The sequence below is a fragment of the Mixophyes fleayi genome, chromosome 3 (assembly GCF_038048845.1).
Source record: "Mixophyes fleayi isolate aMixFle1 chromosome 3, aMixFle1.hap1, whole genome shotgun sequence".
NCBI classification, from domain to species: domain Eukaryota; kingdom Metazoa; phylum Chordata; class Amphibia; order Anura; family Limnodynastidae; genus Mixophyes; species Mixophyes fleayi.
Window position 1 is genome coordinate 110,227,304 of NC_134404.1, and position 21,568 is coordinate 110,248,871.

General features: G+C 40.0%; 1 protein-coding gene across 1 annotated transcript in view; it reads left to right on the forward strand.

Moving 5' to 3' along the window:
• NAALADL2 (N-acetylated alpha-linked acidic dipeptidase like 2) overlaps positions 1–21,568 on the forward strand; it is a 608,694-nt gene that overhangs the window by 318,072 nt on the left and 269,054 nt on the right. Inside the window, exon 5 of the mRNA XM_075202155.1 lies at positions 10,569–10,719. Within this exon, the coding sequence (XP_075058256.1) occupies positions 10,569–10,719 (151 nt within the window). The remainder of the gene's footprint in view (positions 1–10,568; positions 10,720–21,568) is intronic.

The window sequence follows — 21,568 nt, forward strand, 5'->3', positions numbered from 1 at the left end:
CGGCGCTAGGACCCTGCAGCCTCCTCTCTCCCACAGCTGTCACTGAATATTGACGTCAGTGACAGCTGCGCGAGAGAGGAGGCTGCAGGGTCCTAGCGCCGCGCGGATTGGTAAGTTTCTGTTTGCTTTCTTTTCTTCTATAGCTGGCGCCTGGCGCGGTGCAGAGGAGGGGGACAGAGAGCAGAGGAGGAGGACAGATGGCAGAGGAGGGGGACAGAGAGCAGAGGAGGAGGGCAGATGGCAGAGGAGGGGGACAGATAGCAGAGGAGGGGGACAGATGGCAGAGGAGGGGGACATTGAGCAGAGGAGGAGGGCAGATGGCAGAGGAGGGGGACAGAGAGCAGAGGAGAGGGAAAGATGGCAGAGGAGGGGGTCAGATGGCAGAAGAGGGGGACAGAGAGCAGAGGAAGGGGACAGAGAGCAGAGGAGGGGGACAGATGGCAGAGGAGGGGGACAGAGAGCAGAGGAGGGGGACAGAGGGCAGAGGAGGGGGACAGAGTGCAGAGGAGGGGGACAAAGGACAAAGGAGGGGGACAAAGGGCAGAGGAGGGGACAGAGAGCAGAGGAGGGGGACAGAGGGCAGAGGAGGGTGTCAGAGTGCAGAGGAGGGGGACAGAGTGCAGAGGAGGGGGACAGAGGGTAGAGGAGGAGGACAGAGAGCAGAGGAGGGGGACAGATGGCAGAGGAGGGGGACAGAGAGCAGAGGAGGGGGACAGAGGGCAGAGGAGGGGGACAGAGTGCAGAGGAGGGGGACAAAGGAGGGGGACAAAGGGCAGAGGAGGGGACAGAGAGCAGAGGAGGGGGACAGAGGGCAGAGGAGGGTGTCAGAGTGCAGAGGAGGGGGACAGAGTGCAGAGGAGGGGGACAGAGGGTAGAGGAGGAGGACAGAGAGCAGAGGAAGGGGACAGAGAGCAGAGGAGGAGGGCAGATGGCAGAGGAGGGTGACAGCGTGAGAGAGGGCAGGGAGGGTGACAGCGTGAGAGAGGGCAAAGGAGGGTGACAGCGTGAGAGAGGGCAGAGGAGGGTGACAGCGTGAGAGAGGGCAGAGGAGGGTGACAGTGTGAGAGAGGGCAGAGAAGGGGGACAGAGGGCAGGGGAGGGGGACAGCGTGACAGAGGGCAGAGGAGGGGACAGAGGGCAGAGGGGGCAACGTGAGAGAGGGCAGTGTGCCTGGATGCAGAGGGGGCAGTGTAACTGGATGCAGAGGGGGCAGTGTGCCTGGATGCAGAGGGGGCAGAGTGTCTGGATGCAGAGGGGCATTTTTGCATACAACTAAATAAGTATTTCTGTCGTGACCTAAATACTTATTACAATTTTTTGACCCAACTACTTCTAAAACAGGACTGCTCAGTAATTATTTTGGAGGGGTGCCTTGAAAAAATTTGGAGACTCAAAGGGTGCCGCGAACTGCAAAAGTTTGGGAACCACTGCCTTAGAGCAAGCCTTTGTGATGTACACAAAACATGATCTTAAGCACATGTATATGTGTATGCAGCACTTTGTTTGGATAAGAACTAATGTGCTTATGCTTAATATGATGCAACCTAAATGGGAACCATGTCTGCACTTAACATTTCCATTTTAAATATGTATATATGCAGCACACAGTCTTTGACTGAAATGATGTTACAAATATATACGTACTCCAGAATGTCATGAAGAGTGGTGAGATGAATTGCAATTAATTTCAAATTCCCTCTTTGCCATGGCAATGAACTTGACAATGAACTTTATCCTGAAAACAACATTTCCACTACATTTCAGCCCTTCCACAAAAGGACCAGCTGACATCAGGTCAGTGATTCTCTCGCTAACACAGTTGATGGGGACAAGGCTGGTTGAGCTAGAATAACAGACTGGAAGCTTTAAAAGGAGGGTGGTGCTTGAAATCATTGTTCTTCCTCTGTTAACCATGGTTATCAGCAAGGAAACATGTGCAGTCATCATTGTTTTGCACAAAAAGGGCTTCACAGGCAAGGATATTGCTGCTAGTAAGATTTCACCTAAATGAACCATTTAACAGATCATCAAAAACTTCAAGGAGAGAGGTTCAATAGTTATGAAGAAGGTTTCAGGGCGCCGCCCAGGAACGTCCAGCAAGTGCCAGTACTGTCTCCTAAAGTTGATGCAGCTATGGGACTGGGGCACAACCAGTGCAGAGCTTGCTCAGGAATGGCAGCAGGCAGGTGTGAGTACATCTGCACCCACAGTGAGGCGAAGACTTTTGAAGGAAGGCCTGGTGTCAAGAAGGCCAGCAAAGAAGCCACTTCTCTAAAGTAAAAATATCAGGGGCAGACTGATATTCTGCAAAAGGTACAGGGATTGGACTGCTGAGGATTGGGGTAAAGTCAATTTCTCTGATGAATCCCCTTTCAGATTGTTTGGGGCATCTGGAAAAACGCTTGTCCAAAGAAGGAAAGGTTAGTGCTACTATCAGTTCTGTGTCATGCCAACAATAAAGCATCCTGAGACCATTCATGTGTGGGGTTGCTTCTTAGCCAAGAGAGTGGGCTCACTCCCAATTTTGCCTAAGAACACAGCCAGGAATAAAGAATGGTACCAAAACATCCTCCAAGAGCAACTTCTCCCAACCATCCAAGAACAGTTTGGTGACGAACAATGCCTTTTCAAGCATGATGGAGCACCTTGCCATAAGGCAAAATTGATAATTAAGTGACTCAGGGATCAAAACATCAAAATTTGTGGTTCATGGCCAGGAACTTCCCAAACCTTAATCCCATTGAGAACTTGTGGTCAATCATCAAGAAGTGGGTGGACAAACAAAAACCCACAAATTCTGACGAATTCCAAGCATTGACTAGGCAAGAATGGGCGGCCATCAGTCAGGATGTGACCCAGAACTTGATTGACAGCATGCCAGAGCGAATTGCAGTGGTCTTCAAAAAGAAGGGTCAACACTGCAAATATTAACTCTTTACATAAATTTAATGTAGTTGTCAATAAAAGACTTTGACACTCACAATAGACTTTGCAATGCTTGTAATTTTACTTCAGTATACCATAGAAATATCTGACAAAAAGATCTAAAAACCCTGAAGCAGCAAACTTTGTGAAAACCAATACTTGTGTCATTCTTAAAACTTTTGACCTTGACTGTAGAAATGAAAAAAAAACAACCATTTAACTTATGTGCAAAATAGAAAACTAGTTTTCACCCCTTTCATTTTAACATGGTTTTGTCTAGTACACTTAAGTAAGAAATTTGTTGCCTAAATTCCTTAATGAATCAGGCCCATTGTCTATATCTACAGAGATTCCAGGAGTGCATTAAAGTCCTGATAGGCAAATCCTCCTGTATACATATTAATGCCAGGTATTTTCTGCTAGGGAGCCATTTGATGGCCACATTCTGCCAGACAAATGTTATTCTAGCAGGAAGGAGTAATGGAATGAAATTCATTGTGTCCTTAGCTCTGAGCCTGTGTATCATCATCATCATCATCATGTATATGGTGCCACAGAATCTGCAACACTGCACAGTCAGCAAAAAATAAACAGAAATGAAAATACAGATAAGTAAGGGACAAGAGAAACACTACAAACAGTAAAAATCAATACAGGGGACTAAACAGAAAGCAACTACATAAGAACACACAACTAGAACAAAAGGAAACATTACAAAGAGGAGGAGGAGAGAGTGGACTAAACTTGTGAGAGTTAAAATTAAGAGGATTTGGATAGTAAATGGCGATGAAAGGGGTGAAATGGGCAGGTGGACTGAGAGGAGGGAATTGTCTTAGCGTGGTAGGCAAGTGTGAAAGGTGAGATTTGAGGGAGTATTTGAAATATTTAAGATTGGGGTCGAATCTGATTGGATAGTCAAGGGAGTTGGAGGCGGGAGTGTGAGGTGGTGATAGGTGACTAGGGAAGTATTTCTTGACAAGATTGGAAATTTAGCAGGGGGAGGCATTAAAAAGTGCTTTATAAGTGAGAGTAAGCAACATTAAATGTATTCTGGAGGGAATGGGGAACCAATGAAAGGCAGAGAGTCTCTGCTAGGGCTCTCTTGCAGAGAGTCCAAGTGGAAGAGGAAAAGTGGGAGAGAAAGATAAGTCGCGATGCTACATTTAGCACAGATTTCAAGAGGACAGACATTTGTCATGCAAGCCCAGAGAGGAGAAGATTGCAATAGTCAAGGCAGGAGATGACAAGAGCATGAATGATGGTTTTGGTGAGATCCAGGGAGAGGAAAGAGCAAATCTTGACAATGTTGAGAAGACGGCGGTGACAGGAGTGGGTAAGAAGATGTGGAGTGGAATTGCAGATGGAGTGTTGAGCTTGAGGTATGTATGGTCTTTGTTTTCCACAAGTCAGGTTTGACCAGTTGTAAGGGAAGGAACTGTCCCGCCGCTTGTCCCAGCCAAGGACCCACAAAGAGACAGGAGGGAAAAGCGAGAGTCCTGCATTTACAAACAAAGAAGACTTGCAGCATAGTGGGGATATTGGTTATCTCTTTCCCGCCTTTGAGGGGCTCCTTGTACATAACGGCCCGGTTTACTCTCTCCAGTTTTCTGTATCACATTATTGCCATACATCCTTCCTGCTGGTAGGGAAGCTAAAATAGAGAACACACTCTTCCTCGGGTTATATATTAAAAGCCTAGATGTCGTATTGACAGCATAAATCATAAACTGTCTTCTAGCCAATCAAAGGCCTTGATACACACAATAAATAAAAAAAATGGATTGTGATTTAGCCATTGTGCCAATTACTGTCCTGCAGATAGGCAAATCACAATCCTCTTGGCCACATGCAGGTAAATAAACAAACAAATCTATGTTTAGATTAGTTACATGATGTAATCAGCAATTAGATTGTAACTGAAATTCCGTATTCTACTCAGAACCTACATGGAAATAGAAGCTCAATATATTTCTTCCAGGTAACACTTGATAAATAATACCTGCATTGCAGAGGCTTTTGGCTATTTCTTTTAGAGTTTGTTTCCTTAAATTATTCACTTCCCTTTACTTTGAACAAATAATAAACCTTTGATCCACCCATGATCGTTTGTTTTATCTGTGTTCAGCGTCTGTATTGGACATTCTGTACTGTAAGTCAGACAGAGGAGACTAAAATTTGAACTGCCCTATACAATCAAACTTTAGTATTTAGTTAAGGTATTAATGGAGACAAAGGAAAGTAAACAAATAGAAATTATGGCCCTGATTCATTAAGGAAAGTAAAGCAAAAAAAGATTAGTAACTTTACACCTTGGCAAAACTATGTTGCATTGGAGGGGGAGGTAAAATTAAAATGTGGGCACAGATTTACAGTTGGGGTAGGCCATGTCCTAGATCATCTTTATATTTCAGTGTAAAAATAAAGGTATCAAGTATTTGTGTGCTAGATGAAAAAGCAATCAGTATTTAACTTATGTGCAAAATAATAAACTCATTAGCACCCCTTGTATTGTAAGATTGTCCAGGAAAAAGATTTATTAATTGTTTTTACATTTATTCGTTGTTTTACTATCCTTAATGAATCAGGCTCTATGTGTTTGATTTTAGGTAAAATAAAGTACATTTATAAAAATGTATCAATTAGTCAATGCTAATGTAATAAACACAAGACAACATTTCCTGATATAGAGTAAGAAGTAAATGAGTAATAATGGTATAATATAGCGGTATTACATAATGCAATTAAGTGAAGTTCGTAGTAAGAAATGTATTGTGAGTGAGAAGCTATCATTCCCTTCACTACTCTATAAGCTGTGCAGTCCATTGATTGGAGTTGTCAGTTCAACAAGGAAGGGACAAATCAGACTGGAGGTGCTGATTGGGGATAGATAGAAGACAAATAGATCAAGTGTGGTTTGTCTCTTTATTAACTAAAGTGCGGCTTATGGTGCTAGCTCACGAGTAAATAGTATAATGTTAAGTACTCCATAAATAGTATAAACAGATACTAGTGCAAAAAAAGAAAAGAGATTAGGACAAATGTCATATAAATACAAATTATAAAGTCACTTGAAAGTTCAGGATGGCAGCCATATTTAAGTCCACCCATTGTTTGCAAGGACTAATTCTGCAAATGAACAAATAGAAAAAGCGGTACCATAAGTAGTATATTATATTTATAAAATTAAAATAGCTACTTCAAAGTATAAATTGCTACATACCAAAATGTAAATAGTAGTATCTGCAAAAAAATTTATCCACAGAGCAAAGGCATTTGCAGATGTATAGTCATTTAAAAGTTATCTGGAATTATCCCAGAGTCCTGATGAAAAGTTGCCCTTGGGAACAGCAGTGACCTATATGTCAGGAGGATGGGCAATGAAAGTGCCTCCAGTGGTCTATAGGATACTCCAGAGAGATAAGTTGTCCTTTGATGTGGTCCCTACTCGTTTTGACTAATGTTTGGAACTTCATGAAGGAGATATAGGAAAAGAAACCAAAGAAGTACATTGTATTGCCTCCTTATATTTGTCCATAAGGTGTGCACATGCATCGCATACACAGATGATGTCACTTTCTATGTACAGGTCAATGTGAGAGTAGTGTATACTTAGGTCCTGCAAACCATGAAGTATGTGCTAGAGTTCCAACAGCTGATCTGGGTAACCCACAAAGTGTTTATATCATATGGTCTGGCTTATGCCTAACTGATCCATACAGAAAGGATCAGTACTATAAAATAAGGAATAAGTGGCCAACTGAGTATATAAATTATTAGACAGATTTGTGTTTTGAAATATAGCATCCCTGTTTTAGGACCTTCATGTTTGTTTCTACATAATTGGCTTATGCATAATTATAAAGTACTTATTATTGCATTGTTTTGTGTTATTATATTGATTTTACTTTGACTTACTAGAATTATAACAATTTACAGAATGTTCTTCTTAAAATAAATTGTAGTTATTGTATTTCAATAAAAATGTAACATTTTACTACATGTTTACAATTTACACTGATGTAGCTGCTTCTGTGTTTTTCTAAAACACATTACATATATTATTAATATTTAAAATTATATATTGTTTACTATACTGCTATTAAACAGCTAATGAAAAAAAAAAAAGGTGTCAAATAAAATAAGAATTATGTGACAGGAACACCTTATACGCCTACTACAGTATTGCATGTGAACTTTAATAGCTGTGACTTATTGCCTAGGTTAAACTTACCATAGTGTTGTTGTATATAGATGACTCCAACATTTTGCCATATTCTTATAATATCACAGCACTGAATAGCAAATTTGAAGGACAGTTTATAATTTTAAACTGCCAATAACAATGAACTATAGTTATGTTATGCCTCTTTTTGTAGGAATGCTCTAAGGTGATTACAAATAACTTACTAAGTGTAACATCACTGTAATAGAGTTTATCATGTGATACACTGTAGTACCAAAGCGTAAGTCATGTGAGCACTTAATTGCATATACTATAGTACATGTTCTGCATTATTGGAGAGTTATTGTGCTGTTATGACAAGACAGAGACACAAATGTGGAAAGCTATATGGCTCATTATATAAATCATATGCCGCATCATACTTGACAACTTTTCCTCGTTGGCTTCAGGGAGATCCCCGGGGAGGTGGGCATGTGGGGGCGGGGCTTGACAAATCACATAATGTTGGCCCCGCCCCTAATTAATTGTCACAATTTTGGCCAATTACAGCAGAGGACAGGGCTAAGATGACGCGATATTTGCATCATTAAGCCCCCCCCCACTTATCTATTGTGGAGGCGAGAACTGGGAGCTTGCCCTGCTCTCCCCGGAGGTCTCCCGGAAATGGGGGAGCCTCGTGGACATTCTGGAAGAGTAGGCAACTATGCATTAATAAAAAGCAGCTAATGAATCTCTAGAGACTGAAGTGTCCATTAATGAAATCATGTTATCTTACCTGTCAGTCTTTGATTAAATCTTGGTCTCCATGAAAATGGCCAACTCCAATTTCTGAACGGTGTCATCATGCCACAGATGGCAAAGCCAACCACGTCTTTTGCTGGCTCAGCATAAGGGAGGATGCCAGACTCTTCAGGGCACTCCCTGAAGAGCCTGGCATTCTCCCTGATGCTGAGCCATCCCAATTTCAGGGAGTCTCCCTGACATTCAGGGAGAGTAGGCAAGTATGCATATGCCGCATTCCCATCTACTCATTATTGCAGTTGCTGTCATAACAGGATGGATACATTTAGTTAAGTAATTATGAGAACCTTATCATACTTCTTTGTGTGGCACCCAGTATACTCCTTAGGCCAATGCTGTAAGTGTTAAAAATGAGCTCCATCTCTATATAATGACTGCAATATATTTCTAGGTAAAAAAGAGGTTTTAAAAAAATTTGACTTTTAAAATAATGTATTAAAGACGCTGCCAAAATGTAGGTATTCACAATGCTATTTGTCATGGAACTATATATCAAACTCATATTTTTGCAGAAAGAGAATTTAGTCTGCACTTTTTATATGTGTCATGGTATTTAACATATTTAAAGCATTAAACTTTATGATGTTGTAAAATAATAATTCTCTGTCTATTAAATATTAATGTCTGCTGACCAGTGAACATTTTACATTGTAAAGTTACCAGATATTTTAAGTGTTAATTACCCATACCTTTACAAAGAGGTTTTACTTCAAATTGTTATTCTTCAAATACATTATAAAAGGTAAGATAGTTTTCTGAAGTACATATGTCAGAAATACACATTTATTACATTGTGTATATTAGAAAGTTTGTTACAGATATATATATAACGGTTTTGGGCATATATTTGGTCTCTCATACAATATAATTAAATGTTTTGTTATTTCTTGCTACCTTTGCATAATCTACTGGTGTACAAACATATTGTACCATCTATACCCTTAGAAAAGTTAGAATGCATTTGGGTATTGGTAAAGAATTACCCCTTTTTGAAAACATGGCAATAAAAAAAGATTTAAAAGTGATACCATTTCTGGGGCAGGATTGTTACAGACATGTTACATAGATTTTTGTGTCTGCATTTGGCATTCATTAACTTATGTGTATTTTACATATATTGGAAATATCTGCTAAAAATGCAATGTGGCATTTGACAAAAATGAGGGAGGGATCTCACTTATGAAAATACAGAATTTGTTCTTGTGAAAGTTGTTACTTAATGTACATTCCAACTATATCTTTTACATTTAGGATTCCACCATCACCCAGATAATTCTACTCAAGGCTACTGTATAGAAGACACACTTTATAGCTTTCATAGCAATCAGTATCCTTATATAGCTTAGGTGGTGGTATAGTCAGCATAATGGCTTGGACTGTCTTTAAGGTGAGCTATTGGGCATACTGTCCAGTCAATCTGCACACAAACAACAGGCCAATTCTGTAGAATTACAATGGGAACTTATGGAAGAACAATGAACCCAAACACCCTCTACATGTTTGATAACTCCGCATTTCGCTTTTTCAAAGCTAAGCAATAAATTGTTTTCTACCTGTTAAAAATAATTTAATGTCACATAAAAAAGTTGGATTCATAATTTGGCACCTCATCATCATCATCATTTATTTATATAGTGCCACTAATTCTGCAGTGCTATACAGAGAACTCACATCAGTCTCTGCCATATTGGAGCTTACAATCTAAATTCCCTAACACACACAGACAGATTGGGGTCAATCTGATAGCAGCCAATTAACCTACTAGTATATTTTTGGAATGTGGGCTGAAACCGGAGCATCCGGAGGAAACCCACATAAACACGGCAAGAACACACAAACTCCACACAGAAAAGGCCATGGTCTGGAATCAAACTTACAATCCCAGTGCTGTGAGGTAGAAGTGCTAACCAGTAAGTCACTTGTGCTTCCCCATAAAGCAAGTGCTTTTAGGAAAGGGCACATAAGATGTATGAACTCTACTGACTACATCAATGGCTTCATCTTTTTACAGGTAAATTACTTATTTCAACAATGTTTTTATTGATAGTCCCACCCACTGGTAGAGTGTTCAGAAAGGCATTTACCATATAAATTCAGCCCTAGATATACATATTTTGTGTGTAAATGTTGTTTTTTCATTTACCACCAGTATTCATACATGCCTTTATTCAAAGCTTTTATCTGTGATTCAAGCATTATTGATTATAATTAATTGTTTGTGGAAAAAAGTAAAACTAAGTCATGTAAGTCATGTAAAGTCTTTATTCAAACACAGATCAGTCTCTCCACCATTTGATTAATCTTCTTTGAGATGCGTATTTCTTCATTAGATTACCTTATATTCAAATCTACCCTTATCATTTAAATATTTATAAATCCATAGTGTTGTTTCTCATGCTAGCAATAATTTTATCTCTTCAAAAACACAAGATGCGCGGTGTTCATCTAAGAGACGAGCCACAGCCAGCCGAGTGCATCAAATGATGCACTATAGGCAACTCCATCTGTTCATTTGCATGTTACAGTAACAACATTGTATTATCCTGTTAATTGACTTATACTTTGGGTTTTTTGCTGCCATGATCATAATACAAAAATGTGTGAAACTTGTGAAAAGAAGTATGACTGAGATACCTATTTCTGTTTGCTACCCCACTAGATTTCATTGTTAGAAGAGATTGGATTTGGAGGATTGCTTATTTATATTGATCCATGTGATGTTCCTGAGACACAAAACATTAGCAACAAATCATTTATGGTGTCCTTAAAAAATGGAGGAATCCCATTTACATCTGATTCTGCTAAAACTGGTGAGTTATTAATACACTGGTTTCTTGCATGGTAGTTTTATCCTGTGATGTTGACCTTGAAACACCAATCCAAATATCATTTAGCATAACACAACACTTGATTACAACTGATAGCAAACCTTAAAATAACTTATAATCGCTGTCCCTTTAAATTGAGCAATCTTAAAATTATAATGTAAAAAAATGTAGCTTGCTAGGAAAAAGTTATCTTATTTCCTAGAGGACTGCCAGGTTGAATTCTCATGAATAAGTTTGGCTTACAAAATGACCTCTATGTGTGTAGGTTGCAGGTTCTCTTTAATATCCAATAAGACAAGGCTACAGAGATAGATATAGGCACGCACTATACTGTAGGGGCATGGTGGCAGGTAGGTGGCCATGCACCTAAAACAATGTGCCTGGTTACATTTCATTTGAAGTTTTTACAATAAGTTTCTGAGTGCAATTTGTGACGCTTCATGTCATTAAATGAATCGGGCCAAGTTCCCATGACAATAGCTCTCCAACCAGCAGTTGTAATTAAAAATGTATTAAACATAAATACACATTAACTAGACACTGCTAACTAAAGCTTACAATCTGACAGGAAAAGGTGAGTCATAGAAAAGCAAGATTGCGTGTTTAGAGCAATGGACCAGTTGTGCAGGTGTAAAATATTAAGAACTCGGAAGTACTGAAACCGCTTAGCTAATTTCTGTCAATACATAGAAGTAATTCTACTTTACCTGGCTCCAGGAAATATTTATCCATTATCTGTACAAGCTCTTGTAAGGCCATGAGGACTCTGTGAGGTTTGGCAGAGAGTGCTCATATGCAGCAATGACATGGAGGGAGGCAAGACCTAATCAGAATGAGACCCAAATGACCTAGACACAGACTTAGAAAAGGCTTTTGTTAATCATTGATAATATATTACTAATAATCTATAAGGTGCAATGTTATACACTCTGCATACCTATTACAGTAGTAAATCGCTCTACCTGTGGAATCACTGAATCACTGTTGATGAATATGTATCACAATGAGTAAAATTTGTATAAATTAGTGTAGTATGTGAAAAAAATCTTAATATAATAAATAAAATGTAAATCTATTTTTATTTGTACAAGACGTAACATTTTGTTGACATGCAATTAGTTGTTTGTGAATTGATAACTCTGCTTAAGACTTTAAAATTTTCAGTTTTAATGTTAATAATTTGTTGCCCTAGTAGAGGTAAGTTCAGTTACTAATGTCAGATACAAAGCTGTAATGTTAGTTTCAAAGTTTAATTGCCCACTTCTGGATCTTAGATTTTCTTTTAGTTTTTATCTGACTGTCTATACATTGTTGATATTAATAATGACTCAATTAGTGGAACAACTTATCTGTATCTGGTGATGTTCATTATTAGTGAAGTGACATGGTTGGTTGTTGTCCTCTTTGTCTGGATAGGCTTGTTCTGAAAGAGAACTATCTAGGAAATCATGGCCTTCATTTTAATAACAGTTGTCCCATCTGTTGTCTACTGTTTTTGCTGTCTCTGATTTTGCTCTTTGGTCCCCCTCTTCTAATATTCAGTATGTTCTCTATTACCTGCTCCTTGACTCTCTTTTCCTTATGTTCCTTCCTAAATCAGCCATTCTCTCTTCCTGGTGATTTATCTCTCTATCTCTGTTGAATCCCCTACATTAACTCCCTGTCTTTTATTTGTCTCTGAATCAGCTCACTTTTACATTCCTCATGTGGCATCTCTCTGCTTGTGAATCCACTTTTCTCTGACTGTATCACTTTACTTGTTAGAATCTTCTCCTTTATAAGCTACTTTACCTGTCACCTGACTTACTGAAATTCCTGTCTTGCTGAAACTGGCAGTAATAGGCATATTAAAATCTATCTTTTAATTTGATAAGTATCTGTTTCCCGGAGGCAGTTCTCATTTTGAATACTCTACTGACCTATATACAGTGTGTCTGTCTTCTTCTCTTGTCAGCTGCACTCTCTTACACTGCCTTTATTTTCCACTTGTCTCACTGTCTTTTACAGTAACTTTTTTCATCTGTCAATCTCCTGTTATTACTCCTCTTTCTCTGCCCATTACTCCCTTCTCTAAAAACTCTTCCCTTTTTTTAACTTATCTTATATTCTCTGAAGACTCTTCTATCTCGCTCTCCTCACCATCCCTTCTCCCTCTTCCATAAGCCATGTATGGTAAGTCTCCTCCTTGCGTGCATCTCTCATGTGATTGATGGCTGCAGGAGGTGTTGCTGGAGGAGCACTCTAGCCATATATGGCACTTGTCTTGTACACATGTGGGGCACTTGCCATGTACACAAGCAAGAAATATAGGAAACATTTAAAATTAGACATGACTTCTTGAAACAAGGTGCTACAGAACATATAACTTATTACATGCACTAGGCATGTAGGATATTGTAACAGTATGGGACTACTCTGCTACCCAATCAGGTCCCCTGCATGTATGGTGTTTTACTGATGTCTTGACATTAACATGAAAATAATTTTGACATTACTGAACATCCCACTGGTGCTGCCTAACCGAATCAGCCTCTCACCAACTGCAAGTGTCATATACTTTGTACCTTCATTTGGAGGGTGGTATTCATACCATCACCAGACTCCTTCAACGACAACAGCATGCTTTTTCTTTTTACATTGAACTCAAGGGGTGCATGAAGCCTGATGCCACTATCTCAGGGCTGCGAAATTCAAACTACTTACAGGACTGTTTCCCTCTTGGAAACCAAAAGTCACTGGCCAGTTCTCGCAGCCACGCTCCTGCAGGTTCATAATAATCGCTGCCCAGAACTTGCTATGAGAGGTCTTGGCATAGTCCGGTCATATTAACTGCATTTGGAAATGGAAATAGCAGCCTCATACAACTGTGCCCGCCAGACCACCACTGGACCACAATGGTAAATTTGATTTTATCTTAAACAGTTTTAACATACAGTAAAAAATATTTCCTCTAGTATTCAAACCTTCAAGCATTCTCTGAAAACCCACCACTTCAGACAAGCTTATGATATTCCTCAACCAGCATCTTAATCTCCCTAGGTTACCCTATTACCACCCTCTACACAGCTAACACAAGACAACAACCCTCTGACCAACAATGCTGTGTGACTGATCACACAGCCCACTCAATACATTTTACCATTGCATTCTTGCTGGTCCAATGTGCAATATGACGTAGCACATTCCCCTGTGTTTCAAACTCCCATTGTCCTATAGATTGTAAGCTTGCGAGCAGTGTTCTCTTACCTCACTGTCTGTATGTATTACCTGGTAATGTCTTATAAATGTTTATTCCCAATTGTAAAGCGCTATGGAATTTGCTGGCGCTATATAAATAAATGTTGATGATGATGATGGTGATGATTTCCCTGGCCTATGACCTGGAGTCAGAGAAAGTTGTACAGAAATTGTGTATCCTATCAAAGATATTATATGAAAACGTAAGAATTTTGGAAAATAGTATTTACATACATAAAATTTGCATGTAGAGAACTACTTTAGTTCCCAAAGCAACTGAAAGGAAAACAACAAATACATAGACAGAATCACTAGAATCAGGCCTAAATTGTCATGGAGCGCAGCTGTAGAATCAGAATGAATGATCGTAGGATGACAAATTCCAGTAAATTACAGTGTGCAGACAATATTTTTCAACTTCTTTTATTGTACTACTTACAGGAATATACAAAATTCAATATTTTTTTGATCAATCTGATGCTATAAAGTGGCTACATATTAACATTCCCATTTGCTCAAGAAATAATCACATTTTGTAAATGTATGCTTATTGCTGAAGACTTAAGAGAGGATATTCCTGAAATATTAATCAGATAATATCTAGTATTAGATTTGCTCTTAATTTATTTTAAATAGATTTAGTTTATTTGTCTAAATTCAGCTGTGGCACAGTAATCAAACCCGGTGTCTGGGTAAACATAAGGATAAGAGAAAATGTGAAGCCATTTCCTGGCTGTCAGACAAGGGTGTTAGATATTCACAGCATGAAGTACCATGACAGCTCAGTTGGAGAATACTTGTACATTTTCTCAATATAATACTATATCTGACCTAGTGTTCTATCAAGTGCCCTTAGAGCTTCCAAAGTAAATGCAACATTTTAGCTTTGCCCTTGCTCATTTTGTGGCTTATGTGGCAAATATTTGCCTTTCTATAAGTATGAGTGCTACCTTATTAACTTTTTTGTAAACTTTACTTTAAAGTTTATGCTTTTTTTATTTATGAAAACTAAATTGTATGTAATTATTTGCTGCAAAATAACTTTTCTTTTTCATTTCCCCATCTGTATACAAATAACCATTTGAAATAAATTTTGAACCTATGGTATATGATATAGTAGGCTCTATTTAATTAATATGATTACAGCAGAAAACACTATATATATTTTAAACAATACTGTAATATTTCAATTGAAAGATTATTATTAATAGTTACAGTTATTTATATAGTGCCCACATATTACACAGCATTTTACATATAATAATTAATCATTTACATCAATCCTTACCCAGTGGAGCTTGCAATCTATATTCTCTACCACAAGGACACATGCACTAGGCTTAATCATGTCTTTAGAGTGTGGGAGGAATTTGAAGCACCTGGATGAAACCTGAATACATGGAGAACATATAAACTCCACACAGATAGGGCCTGGGTCGGAAAATAGCCTAAGTTGCAAGACAGCAGTGCTAACCATTGTGCAATAATAATAATAGTAACATACAAAAAGACATTACAATATTTTATAACATTCTAATATTTCTCATTGAAAAAGTGAGTAAACACCTCAAAGCCAAACATATATTTACCTGTTTATGATTACCAGCAGGGGCGGATTGGGAACTTAAAGTCGCCCTGGAAAAAATTATTGAACTGGCCTCACGTGGGAGGGACCAAAACAATGGTAGGTGTGGCCAACACAAAAGTGGGTGGGATTTTGAGCTACAATACAGCAGGGCCCCCCTTTTCTCACACACACACAAACACACACACACACACACACAGTATAGCAGGGCCCCCCTTCTCTCTCTCACACACATACAGTATAGCACATACTTGCCAACTCTCCCTGAATGTCAGGGAGGCTCCCTGAAATAGGGGTGATCTCCCTCACTCCCTGAAGAGTCTGGCATTCTCCCTGATGCTGAGCAAGTACAAGACATGGTTGGCTTCCCCATCTGTGGCATGATGACAGGTATTTAATGCCTATGGAGTTGGCCATTTTCATGGAGACCAAGATTTAATCAAGGACTGACAGATAAGACAACTTGACTTAAGTAATGGAGACAGAAATGTAAAAGACACTTCAGTCTCTAGAGATTCATTAGCTGCTTTTCTTTAACACATAGTTGCTTACTCCCGGTTCTCACCCTCACAATCGATAAGTGGCGGGGTGGGGCTTAATGATACAAATATCACATCATCATGATGAGATTCATCAAGTCCCGTCCTTGCACGACCACCTCCCCGGAATCTCCCTGAAGCCAACGAGGAAAAGTTGGCAAGTATGGTATAGCAGGGTCCCCCTTCTCTCTCTCTCACACACATACACACACACACACACACACACACAGTATAGCAGGGCCCCCCTTCTCTCTCTCACACACACACACACACACACTCACACACACACACACACACACAGTATAGCAGGCCCCCCCTTCTCTCTCACACACACAGTATAGCAGGGCCCCCTTCTCTCTCACACACATACAGTATAGCAGGGTCCCCCCTTCTCTCTCACACACACACAGTATAGCAGGGTCCCCCCTTCTCTCTCTCACACACATACAGTATAGCAGGGCCCCCCTTCTCTCTCTCACACACACACACACACACACACACACACACACACACACACACACAGTATAGCAGGGCCCCCCTTCTCTCTCCCACACACACACACACACACACACACACACACACACACACACACACACACACACAGTATAGCAGCCCCCCCCTTCTCTCTCTCACACACACACAGTATAGCAGGGCCCCCCTTCTCTCTCACACACATACAGTATAGTAGGGTCCCCCCTTCTTTCTCACACACAAAAGTGGGTGGGATTTTGAGCTACAATACAGCAGGGCCCCCCTTTTCTCACACACACACAAACACACACACACACACACACAGTATAGCAGGGCCCCCCTTCTCTCTCTCACACACATACAGTATAGCAGGGCCCCCCTTCTCTCTCTCTCACACACACACACACACACACACACACAGTATAGCAGGGTCCCCCTTCTCTCTCTCTCTCACACACACACACACACACACACAGTATAGCAGGGCCCCCCTTCTCTCTCTCACACACACACACACACACACACACACACACACACACACACACACACACAGTATAGCAGGGCCCCTCTTCTCTCTCACACACACAGTATAGCAGGGCCCCCCTTCTCTCTCACACACACATACAGTATAGCAAGGTCCCCCCTTCTCTCTCACACACACACAGTATAGCAGGGCCCCTCCTATACACACACACACACACACACACACACACACACACACACACACACACACACACACAGTATAGCTTGCCCCCCATTCTCTCTCACACACAGTATAACAGAGCACCCCCTTTTCTCAAACACACACAGTATAGCAGCCCATTATATATATATATATATATATATATATATATATATACAGACACACACACACACTAGCAGCAGCCCCCCTCTTTTCTCACACTTACCTTACCTTACATGAGCTGCAGGAAATTTTTCTGTCTTCTCACATGGGACGGCACCAGTCAGGGCCTGATTAAAGGTTCTGGCCGCCCTAGGCTAATACGGCCGCAGCGCCCCCCCCCCCCCCTCCCAAATATATAAGTATTCTCCAGCATTCAAATTTAGACAGACTGTGTCATTGTCTCTTACCTGTTCTTGCTCTTCTCTCATGTAAATTTGTTATCCTCTCGCTGGCTTCTGGAAAGTTGGCGTTCTGTTTTGAAAATGCACAAATTTATTATAATGCAAAATGTTAAAAACCCTGAAGGATTAGGCCCTTTAGTTAAAACAAAACACTCCATTATGGGCAGCTAAAAGTACCCCATTGTACAGGCATATATAAGCAATATCTAAATATTTGTGGTCAATCAAATACAAACCTCTACCAGCCCCATCTCACTAATATTTAGTATTCTAGTGATCGCTGAGACCACAGAGAGCATCCATGTGACCACCACACAATCATGAGATTATGCCTCGCAAAAGCTGCTCTATTTTTTAAATACCCCCTGCAGACATTTTCCTTAACCACCCCCCCCCTCCCTCGCAGCCATTTTCCTTAACCCCTGCTGCAGCCATTTTCTTTAACCCCCCCTACAGCTATTTTCCTTTCCTCCCACCTTGCATCACCCCCCCTGGAGCTATTTTCCTAACCTCCCCTCTGTAGCGATCCCCCCGTCACATCAAAACTCCCCCAGTCACATATATCAGCCCCCCTCCTCTGCCCTCCTTCACACATATCAACCTCTCTCCCTCCCTATAGATTTTCATGCCAGCCCCCCCCTCCCACCCTATAGATTTGTATGACAGTCCACAGTATAGCAGGGCCCCCCTTCTCTCTCACACACACATACAGTATAGCAAGGTCCCTATAGATATGCAGGGCAGTTCCCCCCCTTCACTTACCTGTAGTTATGCTGGCCAGCATCGCTCCTCACTCCTCAGATCAGCAGACAGGTAGTGAAGACGTCCTGGCAGCTTCCTGTCTGCTGCACAGCAACAGGCAGCCTAGCGGTTGGCTGCCTGTTACCACTGACCACCAATGCTTTTGATCGTGGAGCCCAACACCCCCCCCCCGCAGCGACCCCCCCACCCCCACCCCACGCGCGGCGACCACCCCCCCCCCTTCTCCCCCACCCCGAAAAAAAAAATTAATGACAAAAAAAAAAATGAATGAAAAAAATTAATAAATACCCGCAGTGTCGTGCTCTCCGGGACCCAGCTCCCCAGGCTGCAGCCTGGTCAGCCTAGTGGTTGATCAGGCCCTGGCACCAGTTACATGATGCACGTCCTGTGTGACATCTAGCATTACTGGGATTGGAAGAGGCAGGGAGGGACGGATCTATGAATTGCTTTTTTGTGACAATTTATGGTGATTTTCCTTGATTTAAACCTGGCAAAAATAATCTATATTTAGTAGATTTCACCTTTAAGTAGCAATGTGCTGTATGTGTGCACATCTCAAAAAGCAATAGAAGAGACTGTATAATGAACATGTGTGCTATATAACCTTAAAGTCTACACAGAGGAAGCACAAGCCACCCAACACCACACTGCCCCCCCCCCCCCAATCCGCCACTGATTACCAGTATGTCAACTATGGTTTCCTTAAATAATAAACACTAGGTATAAATAGTTACAGTATATTATATTATGATCTTTGAATTGTAGTCTAAAAATTAAATATCATCATTCAGAAATTACCTTTTGGAAATAAAAGTAAATCATTGTTCCAGTTATGATACCTTTATGTATATTTTTTTCTTTTTTTCTTTGGGTGTTTTGCTCCAGTGCCTAAGTCATTAAGTAATACCCCAGATTTTCTGTCTGGCAAGTTACCATATTTACCCAAGCTGTAATCTTAATTTAGCACACTTGTGTTTCAATAATACAGTACGGATAGAGGAAGAGAATTTATGCAAATTATAATGATTTGTTCAAAAAGGACTTTCACTCAATTTTCCAGTTTTGGGCTAAATGTATTTATGTTGAAGGCTATTCATTTTAATTAAGATTCAGTAATAATAAGATATGTAGCATAATTTTGGAATATTCTACTAAATAAATATGTACTAAAGCATTTCTTTATCCAGTTTTTTTCATATTACTCTGTGAATTTACACTAGAGCTGTCTATTCATAGATATTCTATAGATTCTATAGCCAAGAAATGAGCAAAGTTTTCAAACTGCATTGCAAAATCTTAACCTCATTCTGCATTTGACTACAAAATTGTGCAGGTTTTGCCAGCGGCATTCATCATCATCATCATTTACTTATATAGTGCCAGTAAATTCCGTAGCGCTTTACAATTGGGAACAAACATTAATAAGACAATACTGGGTATTACATACAGACAGAGAGGTAAGAGAATCCTGCTTGCAAGCTTACAATCTATAGGACAATGGGAGTTTGAAACAAAAGGGCATGTGCTACATTATATTGCACAAGGGACCGGCTAGAATGCAAAGGTAAAAGTATTGAGTGGGCTGTGTGTGTAGCAATGTTGGTCAGAGGGTTGTTGTCTTGTGTTAGCTGTGTAGAAGGTGGTAATAGGGTAATCTAGGGAGATTAAGATGGTGGTTGAGGAATATCATAAGCTTGTCTAAAGAGGTGGGTTTTCAGAGAACGCTTGAAGGTTTGAAGACTAGAGGAAAGTCTTACTGTGCGAGGGAGGGAATTTTACAAAGTGGGTGCAGCCTGAAAAAATGTGATGAGAGTGGAAGAGAGATGCTGATCTTGTGCAGAGTGGAGGTGTCGAGTTGGGAGATATTTTGAGGCAAGTGAGGAAATGTATGTCGGTGCAATTTTGTTGATGGCCTTGTATGTTAGTAGAAGAATTTTATATTGGATTCGTTGAAATACAGGCAACCAATGTAGAGACTGACAGAGTGGCTCAGCAGAGGAATAACAGTTTTCAAGGAAAATCAAACTAGCCGCTGCATGCAAAATAGATTGTAGGGGTTCAAGTCTGACTATGGGAAGACCAGTGAGCAGGGAATTGCAATAGTCGATGCGGGAGATGATGAGTGCATGAATTAATATTTTCGCTGTGTCTTGAGTGAGATATGTGCGTATTCTTGTCTTTAGGTGTCCTACTCCAGTCACACAGCAGTATGAAATTTCATTGTCCCTTCTCTAGTCATATAAATTCAGGATAATGTGAATTTAGGAATACAGTGCAGAATGGTATTGCACAGAATTGTAAAAGCAAACAGAACTAGTAGATTGCATTTGTAGATTTCTAAAAAGGATTTGTCAAAAGGGTATCACATTTGTTTATTTACATATAAAAACCAGTGTTTTCAGGTGTAAATATTTTTGATTAAATTTGAATGCCCTCTTTTCGTCTTCTTGCACAATATTAATGGTATGTCCTTACCTATGGAGTTTACAGTCTATTCGCTCATACAAATTCATAAGGTTATAATCTCAATAATCTCAATAATCTGACTTTTAGCTGGAATAAATGAATGAACACACACTAGATTTTGTGGATTATTCTTTGTGCAACCTGTGCCTTATCAAATATGTCATGTTGAACTGCTGACACATACTGCTTCTCCAATACATAGAAAAACAAGTTCTCAAAAGTTTAATAAAGCCTTGTGAAAGTCGAATATTATATACTAATGCTTTCTTTAGCATATGAATGGTGTATATTATAAACATAACACTTTATCTATTGAAGGTTAAGATTATTTTGTAAAACAGACCAGAGGTCAATTTTGATGTCACACAGTGGCTTTGAACGCTAGTGCTTTGTCAAGTAAAAACTGCTATCGTTCCTAGCACTCAAATCTCTCTCTGCTGACAAGATGACATGAACGGAGAATATACTCATCTCCTGACACATGGGAGCGCTTACGCTCTAAAGCTGCTGCTTGTGTGTCACACTTTACTTCTGTGTTAGAATATAACTGACACATAAATCTAATTTACTGTAGCTATGCAAACATACTTCACATGACACTCACTAATACTATATTCTCATGAATACCCAGTACATTTATTTATATCATCTTAAATACAACTCTTGTCATTAAAACTATTACAAT